This window comes from Heptranchias perlo, chromosome 12, assembly GCF_035084215.1.
Source record: "Heptranchias perlo isolate sHepPer1 chromosome 12, sHepPer1.hap1, whole genome shotgun sequence".
NCBI classification, from domain to species: Eukaryota; Metazoa; Chordata; class Chondrichthyes; order Hexanchiformes; family Hexanchidae; genus Heptranchias; species Heptranchias perlo.
Window position 1 is genome coordinate 58,772,138 of NC_090336.1, and position 19,128 is coordinate 58,791,265.

The window sequence follows — 19,128 nt, forward strand, 5'->3', positions numbered from 1 at the left end:
GGAACAAATAATAATAAAAAAAAGGATCTACTTTAATCTGTAATATCTAGGATCAGTCAACAGTAATAGAATCCACCAGTGGGAAGGTGTTTGTATTTATGGGAGTTGGAACAATTCCTGATTAGTGAACAGTTGCAGGGTTAATTAATCTGCAGAGATTGTTCCAAATCTATAAAGATTTGAGCGCCGACTTCAAACTCCAGTTGCCACATTTTGTACAAAACAACTGATGATCTTTTTTAAAAAAAAAGTAACTAAAGGAGAAAGTTATTTCTTATTTCTGCTGTTTTTTTCTTCACCTTAAGATTTCCGGGAAAGGTTGTTGAGATAACCCAAGGTGTCAAGCAGCTTCCAATCTAGAGAAACATCCAACAGCAGCAATAACTATCCTCAGGACCTATTTAGTTATAGCAGGCCCATGGAGTCTCTGCTGGTGTTTTCCCCAATGTGAGCTACCCAGCTTAATCCCACTCTCCTGCTCATTCATCATACCTTTTAGTAGTCCTCTTTTTCATTCAGCTATGTAATTCTCTTTTTAAAGTAGTTATAGACAATGCTTCAACAATGGTTTATGGCAGAGAATTCCAAATTCTCACCACCTTCCGTATCACTGGCCCCCTCCTATTTCTCATCTACATGCTGCCCCTTGGCGACATCATCCGAAAACATGACGTCAGGTTCCACATGTGCGCTGATGACGCTCAGCTCTACCTTACCATCACCTCCCTTGACCCCTCCGTTGTCTCTGATTTGTCTCACTGATTGTCTGAGCACTGGATGAGCAAAAATTTCCTCCAACTAAATATTGGGAAGACTGAAGCCATCCAGTCAGTCCCCGCCACAAACTCCGTTCCCGAGCCACCGACTCCAACCCTCTCCCTGGCTACTGTCTGAGGCTGAACCAGACCTTTCGCAACCTTGGTGTCCTATTTGACCTTGAGATGAGCTTCCAACTGCATATCTGCTCCATCACCAAGACTATCTACTTCCACCTCCGTAACATCGCCTGTCTCCACCCCACCCTCAGCTCATCTGCTGCTGAAACTCTCATCCATGCCTTTGTTACCTTTAGTCTCGACTATTCCAACGCTCTCCTGGCCGACCTCCCATCTTCCACCCTCCATAAACTTGAGCTCATCCAAAATTCTGCTGCCCATATCCTAACTCGAACCATGTCCCGTTCACTCATCACCCCTGTGCTCACTGACCTGCGTTGGCTTCTAGTCAGGGAACGCCTCGATTTTAAAATTCTTATCCTTGTTTTCAAATTGCTCCACAACCTCGCCCCTCCCTATCTGTAATCTCCTCCAGCTCTATAACCCTCCTGGATCTCTGCACTCCTCCCATTCTTGCCTCTTGCGCAGCCCTGATTTTAATCACTCCGCCATTGGCGGCTATGCCTTCAGCTGCCTAGGCCCTAACCCTCCCTGCCTCTCTATCTCTCCTCCTCTAAGACGTTCTTTAAAACCTACCTCTTTCACCTGTCCTAATATCTCCTTATGTGGCTCGGTGTCAAATTTTGTTTGATAATCGCTCCTGTGAAGCGCCTTGGGACGTTTTACTACTTCAAACACGCCAAATAAGTGCAAGTTGTTATTGTATAAAAGCATTCTTTCTAACTTCCCCTTTAATTCTTTGTGATTTGTCAATACATTTCTTCCCCCTGCTTTCCATTTTTAGACCCATTCACTCCACAGGAAGTATCAGAGCAATAGCCTCAAATGGATAGGCCAGATTCGCAGCCATTACAACCATGCTTCTGAACCCAGCCTATCCATGAGCAAAGCTAGGGGAGATCGGGCTAGTGTGTGTGTATACGTACCGGTACCAGCGATCAAATCTCAGGCTTAAAATAACAAAAATGTTGACTTTCACTCCTGTTGTTTATGATGTTGTCTAAATCCTTTGATTAGATAACTGCCTTGTAATCCACTCCCATGAACCCAGTATCCTCGATATAACTTTGAAGCCTGCATCCAGCTCATGGTACTCAAGTCTATCTCCCAACCTGGCTTCCTCCCAAAGGCCCAAAATGTATTGGTCACATGGGGGTTTTCCAATCAAAAATGATTTACGGTCTCACATGATCAACTTACCAGACCCTATGTGACTAAGTCCAGACACAGACATGAACTCTAGGAGTGTATTTCTCTTTACTTCTGACAGGAAACCAAGAGTGCCCAGTAGAAATAACAGAAATTGCACATCTGAGACCTAGTAAGGTGAAATTCAGGCAATTCTGCACCACAAATTAGTATTTGTTCTTCCCTAGTAATTATCATTCGTTAAACATACTAAAGTGTTATGGTATTTGTCAAGGAAAGATATATTTTGAAGAAATATTTCAAACGATTTGAGTATTTTGTGGTAGTGTAAGATCAAAGCCTACATTAGAATAGGAAATTGTCTAGTGAATGGATGAACGGTGAAGTTTCTCTAATTAAACTCGAATAGCCATAATTCTCAAGGTCAGATACAAACTAGCAGTTCAATGACTTCAAAATTAGCATCTGGGGAATTTCAAAGTTTGGCACATTGAGTGTAGTTGTAACCATTTCCTCTCTTGTCACTCAGATTCTCCCAATACTAAAAGGGTGAATGACACTTTTAATACCTCCAGTGTTCCTCTTTACTCCAAGAGAAATTCCAGTGAGGAGTGGAATGCAATAGCACAGACGTTTTGCAATTTTTCACGTATTCCAGAGCAGGTAAGTAGATTTTAAAACATCATTCTAAACCTTTGGTGAGCTAATGAGAGGAACGTGTCATTTTGTAAACAAACAGACAATTTGTGACACAGGTGGCTTTCAAAAATATTGGGACTTTTTTTTTACAATTAAAGTTGATATAGAAGGAAATAGGTATAATATATACATCAATGAGACTATATCTGGTTCTTTTGCAAGGCTGGAAGAAAGGGGGAAAGGTGGTATGCAGTATATCCTGAACAAAGCATTAATTGTCAAGGGAAATGTAATAAAAAAGTTTAAAAATCCCAGACTGTACCTCTCAAAAGTGGCACATGACAGGGAAGCATAGATTGGAATATATCTTAACAAATAATTGGCAGTTAAGATATTTTATATCAAAAAAAAGTCTTGCATGAAGTATTCATCCATCACATTTCAAAGTGTCAAACATATTAAAAAAATGGTACTTATTTCCAGTTGGTTTGTCAAACCTGGGGCAACTGGGGATTTACAAGCAGCTGCTAATCTCTTGAGAAACAATTACCTTCTAACTGACTTCAGGACACAAATTTACATTAGTTAGACCTTGTGGCCTTAAAGGGATGAGCCATTTTACATTTAGCTCCACCTTAACAGCGGAATAATGAGGTAAGTATTGACACCACTGTGTCAGCCAATGAGTTGGAGACAGGGTGGGACTTATGGCAGGACTCACAGCAAACAGTCTATTTTACAGCAGAGTCCATTTAAAAAGAGTCTTTACGAACTACAGCAAACAGAACTCATAATCGAAACTACAACAAAGTCGCCCGATAAAAGGAGGAGAGTTACATGATACAAATTATTTGCGTAAAATCAATCCCAGTCACTTACAGCAGTGCGGGCTCCAGGCGTGATCGATGGGGTTATTACCCAATCATCTCCATTCAGGCCGGGAATAGTGGTGTCACTATATGCAGCTGCGGAATAATACATTGTGCATTGCATGGTGTATTGTAACCTGTCGTCATAAAACAGTGCATGCTTTAACTTAACTGTGAGCAACACCAGGGGAGATCCACTTTGGGATATAAATGACATACAGGACTTGAAAAAAGTTTGAGAGTTTCATCAGATTAACTTTTCACAACCTGGGCACTTTTATCACTTGAACCAACCTGGAAAAAAAAAATTGAGCCCTGAAAGAAGACAACCTGATTCAGTGTGAGGCAGCATTCCATCAGATCTGGCGCCGCCAGCAACAGGTCTTAGAGCCCTGTTCACTATAACGAGGGATTGTGGATAGTAGAAGCACAGGAAAGACCGTGTTTTGATACCTCTTTAACTGGTGAGAGCATTTCAGTGACAAATGAGTCTTGATTGGGATAGCAACTGTAGAACTTTGGCAATTTGGTAACGATGCAGGGAGGTTTGTGGACATTGAATGCAGAGGTTATGCTAATGAAATGAGCAGCCTTTGGATGGCGAACCTGCTTACTAATTAGTCAGTTGGTGTGATATTGAGGTGAGGTGGATGGTAGAGATCCCACTTGTTCCTCAGCTTATTTGGACGTATTTTTGTGCAGTGTGTGTATGTGAACGGATATAAAATCAATAGGCAGGAGGAAACGATAGGGTAGAAATTACTGTTCATGACTCACTTAACGTGCTATTTTAATGAAAGCATTAATCTTTAATTTTAAATTTGATTTTATTCACTAGTTCCATGGCGTTTGCTGCATAATACTGAGCTTCTTCATGTTTGATTAGAACATAATAGGAGCAGCAGTAAGCCATATGGCCCTCCAAGCCTGCTCCGCTATTCAGTAAGATTATGGCTGATTTTTCTACCTCAACTCCACTTTCCCGCTCTATCCCCATATTCCTTGATTCCCTTAGTGTCCAAAAATCTATCGATCTTAGTCATGAATGTACTCAACGACTGAGCATCCACAGCCCTCTGGGGTAGAGAATTCCAAAGATTCACAACCCTCTGAGTGAAGAAATTTTTCCTTATCTTGATCCTAAATGGCTGACCCCTTATCCTGAGACTACGACCTCTAGTTCTAGACTCTCCAGCCTCTCAACATCTACCCTGTCAAACCCTCTAAGAATTTTATACGTTTCAATGAGATCACCTCCCATTCTTCTAAACTTGAGAGAGTATAGGCCCATTCTACTCAACCTCTCTGCATTGGACAACCCTCTCATCCCAGGAATCAATCTAGTGAACCTTTGTTGCACCCCATCTAAGGCAAGTATATCCTTCCTTAGGTAAGGAGACCAAAACTGCAAACAGGTGTGGTCTCACCAGAGCCCCATATAATTGCAAACCTCTTATAAGACTAACATACCATTTGCCTTCCTAATTGCTTGTTGTACCTGTATGTTAACTTTCTGTGTTCATGTCCAAGGACACACAAATCCCTCTGACTACCAACATTTCTTAATCTCTCACCTTTTAAAAAAATGTTCTGCTTTTCTATTCTTTCTACAAAAGTGGATAATTTCACATTTCCCCACATTATACTCTATCTGCCACCTTCTCACCCATTCACTTAATCTGTCTATATCCCTTTGCAGCCTCTGTCCTCCTCACAGCTTACTTTCCCAGCTGGCTTTGTATCGTCAGCAAACTTGGACACATTGCACTTGGTCCCCTTATTTAAGTCATTGATATATATTGTAAACAGCTGAGGCCCAAGCATAGATTCTTGCGCCACCCCACCAGTTACAACATGCCAACCCGAAAATAACCCATTTATTCCTACTCTCTGAGGATTAGTTAACGGACAGAAAACAATCTATGCTATTACCCCCAATCCCATGAGCCCTAATCTTGTGTAACAACCTCTTGTGTGGGACCTTATTGAATGCCTTTTGAAAATCCAAATGTACTACATTCACTAGTCCCCTCACCCCTGTATCTACCCTGCTAGTTACATCCTCAAACTCAGATTTGTCAAACACTATTTCCCTTTCATAAAACTGTCAGAATGCTCAGGTTCAGAATGAGTCCAGCACTGTTCAGTGGAGATTTGAGATGGCAACCTGTCTTTCTGTATAGACAGTCACAATGGCTCTGGTCTTGCTTTAAGGATATTGTCAGCTGTCCACCACCATTCTATGGCATTTGTAAGTGAAATAGGTGATCATCAGAACTGAAGGAATCATTATTGAGGCACCAGTGCAATCGAACAAATAACTATGCATACCGGGAAATGTGAGGTCAATAGAGTGAAGGTTAACCTGACCATATGGATGAGAGTGAGGAAAACTGTGCCTAAAACAGTTAAAGTGACTTCACAAGTTCATCGGTGTTGGAGAAGTCAGGAGGTCGCACTCTGCTAATTTAATGGCAAAGTAACTGCAACACTCTTATTGTCCCCTTTGAGGGGCAAGGCGTAGATACGTTCGCTTGCATTGAAACTAACTAGCTTATGGTGTATTATTCTCAATAGGGCCAACATAGAATCTCAAGGGAACTGGTTTTAAAGGAATACATTTTAGAACTTAGTAATATAACTGGGTACATTCACAATATATCAAGAGTTCACATTCATTATAGGGGACAATATTTGCTTTGTACGATTAAGATGAGATCTGAAGGATTTAACGTTATATTTCAGTTTTCGGGTTGCACAAACTGTGCACACGTTGAATCATGCCAGCTTCCATGTAAGTGTATTGGTTTCTTATGTTTCGTTCATTTTTCTCTCTACTGCCCTTTTTGCATTGTGATTCCTGCACACACAGCTCAGACTACTTTATGCCCATTAACTCATGAAATCAATTTGATTTAGTTTTGCTGGTTTGGTCACATGAACAATGAGATTAGTCTGCAATTTCAAATCTGTCTGGTGCATTATTATAATTAACATATAAAGAGTCTGGGAGAAACTAAAAAGAGGCCATCCCAACATGGGATATAACCAGATTAAACAACATTGGGGGCAGCTTGTCTCCTGTCTATTAAGAACACAAAACTATTCTAAATATAACCCTTAAACTACTGCAGGTTATTGCCCCTCCTTAGATGCTACACTGGCAGTATTGATGCTACCATGTTGATTCTTCGAATAACTAAGGATCTGCCTTTCCACATAGGTTAAAAATAAAGATTTTAAATCAATCTTCCCATAATCCTCATCCTATCAGATACTAAGTTTACGTTCCGGGACTCCTATTGGCTTCCACGCCCAATAAATACCTAACTATACTATAACATTAATCTCCTTCCTCCCCCCTTTCTACTTTTGGTCTGGGTTTGTTTTCCTTTTTGCCTTATACATGATGAAATTTAAAGCTAGTCAGAGGTAGCGTTTTAGTCAGTCTTTAGTATTGCATTTCTTTTGGGATGTCTATCTTGAGTTTTTCTGTTCACTATCCATGTTTATTTATTATTCCCCTTTATCATCAGAGTGTTCTTATTATTTCCTTTTAAATCTGAATTGGCCACTTTGCCTCTCTATGGAAGTGCCTCCTCCACTTTCATAAAAATTCTGAATGTTTTACTGTCTGTTTATAACTCAGGCCTTAGGAGACTGCATGCTTTATTAATTCACTTCCGCTGTAATTCTAGATCATCCTTACCTAGGTTAAAATAATAAAACCAGCTCTTCCAACAAAACCTGTTGTGAGAATGTGGCTCTAACGCTCAGTTGAGATTAGAACCCTTGAATACATACATTTCTTCCCATCTTTCTCTTGCTACTCAATTACTTTCTCACCAAATCCTGAACAGAAATGTGACTTTTTTTCACATCTCTGCCCTAGGTTTAATTTACAAAAAAACTTGTGAACCATTCTTCTCAGAAGCAGAGTGCATAGGCTCACTATTGGCTCTGCTTCCCTTTCGTTTATGAATGTGGTCTTACACTATGAACAGAGCACTATAACGTGGGACTTGTAAGTATTATCCTATTTTTTAAATTCATTCTCGACTTGGCAGGAAGAAATCCTTGTGGAATCATTAATATTCATTTACCTCTTCCACCATTTGTTGGGTTAGTGTAAAAAAATTAGTATCCAAAATATCTATATGATTGTTATTTGGAACAGTTATCCTACACTTACTAAACTTTATTTATAGCAGTCTTCCAAAGGTGGCCTGCTTTTGGAAAATCTGTTCGTAATGTAAGAAAGGCCTACCTTTTCCATTACTGGATTAAAAGATGGAAATATTTATTAACCAAAGCAACAGCCAAGATTCCACTGGCATATAGTTAACGTAACACTGTGACCATTTGTGATGAATGCCAATTGAGAGTGCATAAACAAACTTCAGCTAATTTAATTGTTCAAATTTGTAACTTGTTACAACAGACCCAGTCCCAAGAAACTAATTGGGCCAATTTCCCCCATTTTAGACTCAGTTAAAATGACAAGCTCGACCGTTGGAAGCAATATGAACTATTACTATTTATCTGCTTTTCTTTTCTCTTCACATGTATTTTTCTCATTTTGTAACCATTTTCTCATTTTTACCCAACCTGAATTAGCGTTTCATCTCACGGTCTATAGATGGGAGTGGAGCACTTGGTTGTCAATAGATAATCAGTTCCTAAATGCAAGAAATGAGCTGAACATTGATGAAGTTGGCAGCTCCTCTTTCTCCCCCCCCCCCCTGCCAAAAAAAAATCTTAACACAGGGCATAATCTAATTAAACAGGTCACATTTCAAACTGTAAACCATACCAAAAGATATTCATCTATGTGAGGTAGGCCATTTGATAAAATAGGATTTACCAAGTGAAATTTGGAACAGTTATCCGACACTCGCTAAAACTTATTTGTAGCAGTCTTCCAAAGGTGGCCCACTATTAGCAAATCTGTTCGTAGTGCAAGAAAGGCATTTTAAAATCACTCCACTATTGGCGGCCGTACCTTCAGCTGCCTAAGCTCTGGAATTCCCTCCCTAAACCTCAGCCGGTCCCTCCTCCTATAAGATGCTCCTTAAAACCTACCTCTTTGGTCACCTGTCCTAATATCTCATGTGGCTTGGTGTCAAATTTTGTTTGATAATCGCTCCTGTGAAGCACCTTGGGATGTTTTACTATGTTAAAGACGCTATATAAATGCAAGTTGGTGTAAAAAATTCATTAGGACTTTTCACTATAGAGTACAAACCATTTCAATCATGAGCTGGAAATTCTCGTAATCCTCCTTCACTGCTGCTGATTTAAAGCAGCTGTTTCAAATGGAAAATTGCAGTCACCTTTAGATTTAGTCATTGTCAATCAAATGAAGTTATCCTTCATATACCACATTTAAGCCACACTCTTGTATTGTGTCCAAGTACTATGAACTTTAGTTCTGTATATAAATCTTTTTTTAAACTGTTTTCTCCATTAACTACAGAGGGCCAATTCTCCAAAGATATATTACAATCTGGGAGCCTCGCCCATCAGTTGCCCGCATTGGGAAATTGCAGGCGCACTGCCCACAAGTTTACATCCATGGATTTTAAATGGATGGAAAATTGTGGGCAGTATACCGTAATTTCCTGTTATGTGCAGTTGGTGGGTGAGGCTCTCCACTGGCAACGTAGACCCTAAATTTTGTGTTATAGCTCACCAGCCCCCATAGTTGGATTTTCTAGTCCCTTTGCTATTCTTGTTGGCTGACTTGCTAAAAAAGATTAGCTGATCATTATCACATTGCTGTTTGTGGGACCTTGCTGTGCGCAATTTGGCTGCCGTGTTTCCTACATTACAACAGTGACTACACTTCAAAAGGACTTCATTGGCTGTAAAGCACTTTGAGACATCCCGTGGTCATGAAAGGCACTGTACAAATGCAAGTCTTTTTTATGGTTGACTGCAGACAAAACTCTTTTAGAGTTTTGAAATCTAGAATTTTAAGTTCTGATGATTGGTATAACCATTTAAATAAAGAAACCTTCAGGCAGAAAAGCTATGCTGGATCTCCAGCTGCTTCCTACACGAGAATAAAGCCAAAGATTATTATTGGGAGTCTCACAATATGCTATTTAATTAAATCCTGTTAATAGACAGTTTAATTAACCAATAATTATTACAATACATGTAACAAAATTCTAATTTGACATTCAGGAAAAAGTGTGTTCATCCTCCAGTGAAAGTTTCAAGATTCCTTATCCACCGGCTTCAATGAAACATCATGGACAGTTTACAGAATCTTTCTCTGCTTCTTGCTCCCAATCGTACTTTAATCCGCAGTCACCAGTGATTAAGTTGCCAGAGGTTTCCAGATCAAACCCTCTGCCTAAAGCTGCCACCCAAGAGTTACTATTTGAGGATGAATGTGATTCCCAGTATTCCACCATTAAAGGACAGATCAACAAAATAGAAAGGTTTCTCAGTTTGGACCGGCTCAAGCACACGAGAAAAAGGAAAGCCAATGATAGCACAGATAAGAGTGAAATCAAGATAACAGCAACAACTTAATGTCTATTATACTTATGTACAGTTTCATTGGTTTAACTTCCAGGTAATAAAAAACAATTCAGGGAGGCACTTTTTTGGCAGTTGTTCTCTTGTTAGTGAACAGACATGGTTAAAGATTTCAAATGCAAATTAGATGTTAGTGTTATCCTTAATGTTCTGTGTAAAACTAACACTGTGCTGCCAGACAAATTAAGAAAAAAAGACTTGGGTAAAGCACACAGTTTTTATTAGATACTTGGAACTTACAAATGATTCCCCAGAACAGCCATGATCTTTACCCAAATAGCTGTTTAGTTTTTAAAAACAAACTGAATTCTGACAATGGCCTTAAAATGAAATGATTGGGAAGTCCTGACACTTTATGGGACTTCAAGTGTTGGAAATGCTGAGGAGGCTGTTCCGCACCTGGTTCAAGTTCAGTTTCCAGGAGTTAAGACTATCATACAACTGCTGCCACTGCTGTTTCCCAAAGGTTCTGTGTGTGGTGTGACTATAATGGAGAAGGGGGAAAAAAAAAGTTAGCTACATTTTGTTGATTACTTACAATACATTATGGAAATGTAAAGCTTGTTTTAAGATCACTATGCTCAACCGTTTCATTCAGTTTATGTTGATGCACAAATTCTCTGAAATACCGTTTACTTTTAATCACCAGTTCAGGGTAGACTGAATCCAAATCAATCAAACTAGTTTAAACAGGGCCTTTGCCTTGAAGTATGAAGATTGTGGATTGAAATCCCATTGCAGGAGTTAACCACAATCTGTGCTGATACTCCGGTGCAGTACTGCGGGAGTACTGTTTGGTGGTACTGTTCTTCAGATACGATGTTAAACTAAGGGCACTCTGTCTACCTGTTCTAGTGGACATTAAAGATGCCACAGCACTATTCAAGGAAAAGCAGGGAGGTCTACTGGTGTCGTGGTCAACATTCCTCCATCGATCAACACTTCCAAAAGCAAATTAACTGTCATTCATCTCATTGCTGTTTGTGATCTTACTGTGTATTTGCCTACACAAAAAAACAATGTAATACAAAGTCTGTCTAGATATGGACAGAACAAAAAGGTTTGTGTCTTGTAAAACAAATGTGCCTCTGAAGTAGATGGTGTGCAAATCAAATGTTAAAAATTAGTACACACACAAAGGAGGAACACATTTCAAATTCCACACAGATGAACACCACTGTCCTCATTTTTCAAAAGTTGATCTTAAAGTTTCTACTTAAATTTTTGCTGTAATTGTATAAAAAGTTTGAACCTTTTAGCCAATAGATGTTGCTAGCTCATATTATAAACATACCAGACTTGTGTTTTATATAATTTATTCTTGTAGACTTGGCCTGAATTCATACAGATAGCGACTCAAACAAGTTATTGCGGTATTGGAACAAAAACAAGAAATGTGACCTTAAGTAACCAAGGACTAAGATTCCCAATATGCAGCTAATCCAAACCATGACCATTTATACAGCAGTGACTAGATATAACCACATACATTTAACATTTTTGATGTGAGCAGAATTGATTCACTGTGCTTTGATTAAAATGGACTTACCTTACAACTACTTTACGTTGGGTTTGATCAATTTTGCAGTATACCATCTTCGTCCGAACAGCTGGAAAATTCAATTTTATTTTCAAATGTTAAACTCAAGACATTTTTGATTTGTAGAATTAACTTCTGAAATTGAAGAACTTACATTCATTTACATATATGCAGCAATGAATTTCAAGGTATTTAACAGGATATGCAGTAAACCAAAAAAACATTTGAATGGTGAATATCACTTACAATTTTTTTTACCTGGCCTTTTAAGTTAAAAAAACAAAGTGCCTCACATCAGATATGGGAACGTAAACATTGGGATCTTTTAAAATCAACACAAGTGAATGCGGTACTAAAGTGGAAACAGGACATTTTAATTCTCTAAACTAGCCAAACTCCTGTTTGTTTTTTTGTAAAAATAACCTCATGTAAATGACTCGAGATAAATCCTTATCCTGTGATTGTGACTCACTGCTCCGAAGTCTAGAAAGGCTCATCCTCAAGGGGGATTTAGGATGGGGAGCATGCTTTCACAGCAGTGCGATACAGCACAGCTGACTCGAGTTTTAAAGCATCCTTCATGGTTATAATACCCATGGTTAGATTTTTCATCAAAAAAAAGCTTACCACGTGTAGAAAAAGAATACCCAATGGTAATTTTTTGTAAACCCCATTTGCGAAGGATAGTTCAAAAACGCACATAAATGAAAAAAATCTAATTCATTCTACGTGACATTCGAGATGTGATAAGGCGCTATATAAAAAGGCAAATTCTTTATTTTACCTACAGAGTATACTCTGCACATGAAAAATAAATTGAGAAAAACAAAACAAAAGCCTAATTGAAGATAACAAAGTTCTGAATAGCCGTTTTGCTGCTCGGAAATGTAAATAAGGTTATAATGCTTTCCAATGATTCATTTTAAACATCACAATTTAATTTTTATACAATAAATGTAAAAACTTCTAAAAACAAAACAATTAACCAAAACACTTCTGGGAGAGGAGAAAGAATTAGGAAAACAACTTGACATTGAGATAAAGGATTTTACAAACCCCTTGCCAACTTGTTAAATGCAATATCCTGTCTGTTTGTGGAACCTCCTTTTCTCTACCAAAACACATCCTGTGTTTATGATGCCATATAAAACCAGATAAATTAAATCTAGACATTCGGCTCACACACAAAAGAAAAAATTATTTTTAAGGATTGAGCATTGGACCCTGTACTGTGAAACACAAGGCTAAAAGACTTTAAATGGCGTCTCCAATATACGGACTGAAATGCTTTGTTCTTATAACATGTTGGCTATTAGTTGCAAGTCAATTGCCATCAATTTAACTATGACAAGAATTTTTTGACATTTGGTTAGTTCCTGTCCAACTGCAATTAGCTGATTTATTAGGGCATTACAGTTCTTAACCAGAATTGGGTACCCTTAAGTTCACATTATTTATCACCGGGAGTAGTGTCTGCAGCTTTCAAAACAAGACTATCACATTACCATCATCATTTTTCTTTGCAAATATATAATGTTTAATGCTAGCAAGTAAAATCTGAGATGAAATAATATTGCTGTATTTTTTAAACATAAGAAATATTGTGCCATTCTAGTTTAGTGCCAGAATGCTACTGCAGTCCTCAAAGACTTTAAAATATATATATTTTTTGTGTAAGGTCTCCTTGTCCTTCCCTTCTGACATAAGCAGTATCCGCCTTGATTAGAGTGGTCCAGCCAACGATCAATGCTGTTTCATGAGTGATCCATGACGTATGCTTGAAAAGCCTAAAAAAGGAACCATTCCTTAACAAGTTTACCATCCCTCCCTGGGAAAGTATGGAAAAAAAACAATCGATTGCAGAGAATTAAAGGAGAATAGGACAGGCAGGAAATTATTTTGTTTGAAAAACTGTTTAATTTCCTCCACCTGGAATGAGAAGTTCCATATTTCCAAGCGAAGCAGCTCACTGAAGTGCCAGCATCAGCACCAGGACTAGAAATATACTAATATCCAGCTCACTTGCTGGCGAAAATGTGGAAATTCCTCAGTCAGGGGAATGGATAACAAAAGTCTGGGGCAGAAGGGGGCTGAGGTAGCAGTACACTACATTCAAAACATCCCCAGAGTATTATTACATCTTTAGTCACTTTAAAGTTTTATCGGCAAATTTGATCGCCCCCCCCTCAAAAAAGTCAATTATAGTACACCTTTTTATTAGTAAATTCAACAGAGAGTTTGTTCAGTTTGCTTACCATCGATAACAAATGCTTCAACATCATCTTCAGCAATCTGAAGTTCCTGCTGGAGAGTATCAAAGGAAATCTCCTTGTTTTCTACCGCCATTCCCATTAAGGTTAAGAGCCTCATCTTTGCGGTGTTCTGTTCATGAGATAGTCCTGCAATCAAAGAAAACTAGTTAGGCCATTGTACCGAGCATTTGTTGTCACTACAGTTTTTTTGGGGCTTATTTTTAGTTTGCCTTGTTTCAGATGTGGATAATTGCATAAAACTGGGGACCTTCAACAAACAGCTTCCATTCACCAATTACAACATCAAAGTTCCAAACCATATGAAATCTTATTTTTGTTATTTACTTGCTTTGACAATCTTTTTTTTAAAAAATAAAAGTAAACACCGGGGCAAGAATTATACCCAGAACACCACCAGATCAAAACTAAACAAAAAGGGGTTTATTGAACCTCATTCCACATGGAATGTTATATATATTATGTACTAAATGAATTAAAATCAGGAATGATTTTGGACTAAGTCCATAAGATGGAATGATTAAAGAGCAGTATCAAAACTTTTCCTCCATAGAACAGAAAGCAAACCTTGTGCATAGTCTTTAAGTGTTACAGCCAGTGTTCAAATTTTAATTAACATTGCCTCATCAAACAGTGCATTAATGGCAACAGAAGTGAAAAACATAACTCATTTGAATGAGGTACACTAGGGCAAAACTACAGCTAATGCGACTTAACAGGAAATTACACAGAAAATCAATTAGCGCACACTACCCCTAATTAACAAATGCAAATGAGATACTGATGAACTTTAAGCAGGGTGTTGGTGATGAGACTAGGTTTATTGAAAGGGTACACGTGTTAGGGCAAAGCAGTTGACAAAAGATTGTTACTTTTGGCCTATCTTGTCAACATTAATAAAGGCAAATTACGACTTTAGGAATCATGCCGCCTGTTGGAAGAACCCTGTAAAACTTCATCCTGTACTTAAAATGCATTAGTGATCCATAAATATTAGGCTGCCCTTTCATTTTGTATCAAGAGTAAACATTGTAAAATACAAATTAATTCACAACCATAAATCTTGAGTTACAGCTTCTGTTTGTACACAAAGTCAGCAGGAATACAGGGCAGCTTTTCAGAAATGTCAGCCCATCTGTCAGCCTCACGGGTACGTTTAATTAGTGAACAAAATGGCAGAGTTCCCCAACATTCTCGCTCATATATCCAATGGTCATGTGAAGAACCAAGCAATCTGTGCAGTTCACATTGGAATACCCCCGTTAATAGTCAATAATTAAACGGGAACCGCTACACCTTTTGAGATGGGAGCCGTAATTTGCTCAGAGTACCTTAGCTGGAGACATGAGTGTCGCATATCATATTTTTGGGCAGTAATTTTGTTTATTCAAACTGCTGCAGTTTTAGGGCTCAGAAAGAGGAAAAGCTAAATTAGATTTACCCAAAGTGAGATTACAAGAGCCAAAAGGTGATGAGTTGGGAGGATTAAACTCAGCTTCCCTTTTCATTTCATGCCTAGTTGTTTTGTGAAAACTAATGCCTGCTTACTACTAAATGTTTGCAGGAAACTACAGGAATACATTAATAAAATGAAACTTTTTACTATTCAGAAAAAGCAGCAGCTGCCCAGAATAGTGTCAGGTATTGCCTCGCCCTTCTATAAATCATACCCCTCTGACAGATCTTTCCCACATTAATCCACGGCAGAAACAAAACCTGGTAATATTATTTGGTTATGTAGCAGTTGAAGGGTGCATCATGTGTTGTCATCTGCCTTCACCATTACTGCCACACTTATCACCCTTTTCATCTGCCTCACATTGGGCTCTATTTCAACACCCGCGATCGGGTGCGTTCCTGGCGGGGGGCTCCAACCCGCCCACTTCCGGGTTTCCCACAGATGCGCTGACATGCGCGCGCAGCCCCCGCACGTGGGACTCCCGCCGGCAATTAAAGCAGACGGGGTTCCACTTAAGCTATTTATCTTGGTATTTCAGGTCGTTTACAGACCTGATTAACAAGATATTTTAGGAGGGGTGGGATTTTACAAACAACTGGGACTGTTTCCCGTACTGGGAGAAACACTCCCAGTTGAAATGGACGTGTTGCAGCTATCAGCCTGTGGCAGCTGCAAAGGTCCATTTGACAGGTGGGGGGGGGGGGACCCTCACTCATTGCAGGAGGCCATTCTGTCACTTTGGACAAAGTTTGGCCTCCGCCACCCTCCTCCTAACAACAAAATTCACCAACTTGTAACCTCAACCCCGGTCCAGACACATGTACCTACCTTGCGGACCCCCTCAGATGTACATCTTCCGGATGGGGGCCGCCGTAGCTGCAGTCATGACCTCCTCGGAAGGCGAACAGCATCACCAGCCTTGCCATCCACCTCTGACACGTGGAGCTCCACAACGCAGTGCTGTGACACATCCACCTGCACAGCAGGAGGGAGGGCAAAGGCAGAGAGAGATGCGTCGCAGAGGGCACTACCCTCGCCACAGGGTCCACAGACCGAGGCTCAGCTTCCTAGACCTCTGAGCAGCATTGCACACGGAGGCTCAGAGTCACTCGACATGTAGTCGTGGACATCTGCAGCCTCCTTCATGCCGAGCTGCTCCCAGCTGGCCCGAGCACCATCTTCTTACCTGTCGCTGTCAAAGTCACCACTGCCCTCAACAACTTCTCCTCCGCATCCTCCCAGGGTGCCACCGGGGACATCGCCGACGTCTCTCGGTCATCTGCACAAAAGAGCCCTGCAAATACACCTACATCCACTCTGTAGTGACACAATGGGTGGCATCAGGTGTGGGTCTTCATTGTGATCCTCAGGAAAGGGCATTATTGCACAAACCAGACAAGATTCGCAAAGACGTGGCAGTAGTGGTGACAATAATATGTAATGTGCATTGATCAGAAATTAAATATAAGTAAAAACCATGACAAACCCTCAAACATCCTTGTGCATCCCCTTCATGCTCACGACACGTTTGCCTTACGCTTCCTACTGCACATATGTGATGCATGCCCTGTGGCTGCAGCACGGGTAGTGGCAGGTTGAGTGAGGCTGACTGTGAAAGAGATGCATGAGAGGGTGAGTATGAGATAGAGCCATGAGATTGTATGAGGATTGGGTTGAGTGGTAGTGGTGGGATGAGTACTGGCGAGGTGAGTAAGTGCAGGTAAGATGAGGATGAGGGGTGATGTGACAGAGTAGTGTTGGCAGTGCAGAAGGAGATGTGGGGTGGGGGCGGTGATGTGGCAGACGGAGTGTCGGGGAATGAGTAAGTGTACTCACTTTGGCTGCCCAACTGAGGTCATTGGAGCGCCTCGTGCACTGTATGCAGGTGCGTGACATGTTGGTGGTGCAGGTGACCTCCTCTGCCACCTCGAGCCAGGCCGCTTCCTCCTGCCTGCCCGGGGGGGGGGGGGGGGGGGGTGTTCTCTGTCCTCCCCTTCCCTCCATCCAAAAAGAGCTGGAGTGAGGCATCATTAAACCTGGGAGCAGCCTTCCCCCTGGGCTGCTCCATGCTGTAATTTTTCCTATTTCTTGCAGCATGTCAGTGGAGGACTGCCCCTTTAAATAGGGCTCCTCCAGCTGACAGACCTCACTGCGCATGCGCAGCCCGCCCGCCGCGCAGCTCAGCAGCGGGGAACCCGAAACAACAGGTAAGTAGATCCAATTAGCCTGGGATTGCGCGCGGGGCAGACTGATTTCACCGGTCGCGTTACCCACGCGCCCAATCGCCCCCCCCTGCCGCCCTGGTAATATCGGGGCCCATTATCTCTACTGCAATAAAACAGTATAAAATTATTTTAAAAAAGGAACATAATTGCTTGCCCGTTAGAAGGCAGCAGTTCAACATGTGGTTCTGCTGACATTCAGGAACCAATTGAAAGGTTTGCTTTTGTTATTGATATCAGAACTACTCAGCTGGATGACTGTGGTAATCACTGTGTAGACCTCCATTATCCTACCTCTAATCTACCAGCTGCCGTACTGAGCTTTCTATTAAAATAAGTGCGTCCTTTTAGCCGAAAGCTTGCATTCCCTCCCTTCCCCCGCACCAAATTTAATTTTCAATGTACATAAGCCAATACAAACAATTGTATATAAAACAGCCATCACAGCACAAATCACATAGCAAACACATGGACAAAGGTGTCCTGTACAGTCCAGTCCAAAAAAAAAAGTTGGGCCGAACGTTAGCAGCCCAAAGTTGCTCATGGAGAGGGACAGGAGAAAGACAAACAGCAGAAAATAAATGGGGTCCAGAGGAAACACACCAAGTTCCTGCAGTGCCAGAAAGGGTTGGTCTACTGACCAACAGATCCACTCGAATGCTCCACCTGTGGATAGGCAGGTTACTGGCAAAACGTAGGTGGATAATGTATCACAAAAGGAACTCAAATTGCCTGAAGGAAATAAACGGCAATAAGCAGAGAGGGTCAAGTTGTAGTTTTCTGAATTATGACTAACCCTCATGGCTTTGTAGCTTATATTGTTGCTGCCAGTGTAAGAGGAACAGGTTATTACATTGAACTTACAGCATAGAAACAGGCCATTCAGCCCAACAGGTCTGTACTGGTGTTTATGCTCCACACAAGCCTCCTCCCACCCTACTGCATCTAACCCTATCAGCATAACCTTCTATTCCTTTCTCCCTCATGTACTTATCTAACTCTTCCTCTTAAATGCATCTATGCTATTCGCCTCAACTGCTCCATGTGATAGCAAGTTCCACATTCTAACCAATCTCTGGGTAAAGAAGTTTCTGGTTAAGTACAACTCTTTTGAGGCAGTGTCAATTTGAAAAGATCGAATTCAACAAAAGTTAAACACTGCATTTATTTTTAAAAAGAAGCCTGGGACGCACTGGTGTGTAAGAGTTTACAAAAAAGGTTTAAAAGCCTTGATACTATAAATAGTTCTCAAGGCTTCTCCAATTACATATCTTACTTTTAAAAGAGATGAAAATTTTTAAAAAACATTTACTCAGCTTATGCAGTGTCCTCCTGATAATTCAAAGTTTCTGCATTAAAAAAAATTGAATTATATAATAATTTGAATTGAACAATTTAAATGACAAAGTGGTAATTGAGTACCAAAGAAATTCAAATCAGAAAAGGGATAAGGTCCTGCAAGCAGAATATAGGGAGTTAGGAAATAAATTAAAAAGCAGTACCTCTAAGGTAGTAATCTCAGGATTACTCCCAGT

General features: G+C 40.3%; 2 protein-coding genes across 8 annotated transcripts in view; one reads left to right on the plus strand and one right to left on the minus strand.

Moving 5' to 3' along the window:
* Positions 1-19,128, plus strand: part of LOC137328060 (coiled-coil domain-containing protein 73-like) — a 156,751-nt gene that overhangs the window by 134,075 nt on the left and 3,548 nt on the right. For 3 of the 7 annotated variants that reach the window (XM_067994177.1, XM_067994180.1, XM_067994179.1), the window contains 2 exons: positions 2,575-2,708; positions 9,743-11,680. The exons of 1 other annotated variant lie outside the window; for it this stretch is intronic. In XM_067994177.1, the coding sequence (XP_067850278.1) occupies positions 2,575-2,708; positions 9,743-10,096 (488 nt within the window). In that variant the 3' untranslated portion in view covers positions 10,097-11,680. Of the gene's footprint in view, positions 1-2,574; positions 2,709-7,445; positions 7,578-9,742; positions 11,681-19,128 lie in introns of those variants that run through there. 3 more of the 7 variants (XR_010964603.1, XM_067994181.1, XM_067994183.1) reach the window with 3 other exon arrangements.
* Positions 10,306-19,128, minus strand: part of eif3m (eukaryotic translation initiation factor 3, subunit M) — a 37,545-nt gene continuing 28,722 nt past the window's right edge. The window contains exons 9-11 of the mRNA XM_067994184.1: positions 13,898-14,041; positions 11,652-11,712; positions 10,306-10,586 (exon numbers count right to left, since the gene is read on the minus strand). Of these exons, the coding sequence (XP_067850285.1) occupies positions 10,466-10,586; positions 11,652-11,712; positions 13,898-14,041 (326 nt within the window). The 3' untranslated portion in view covers positions 10,306-10,465. The remainder of the gene's footprint in view (positions 10,587-11,651; positions 11,713-13,897; positions 14,042-19,128) is intronic.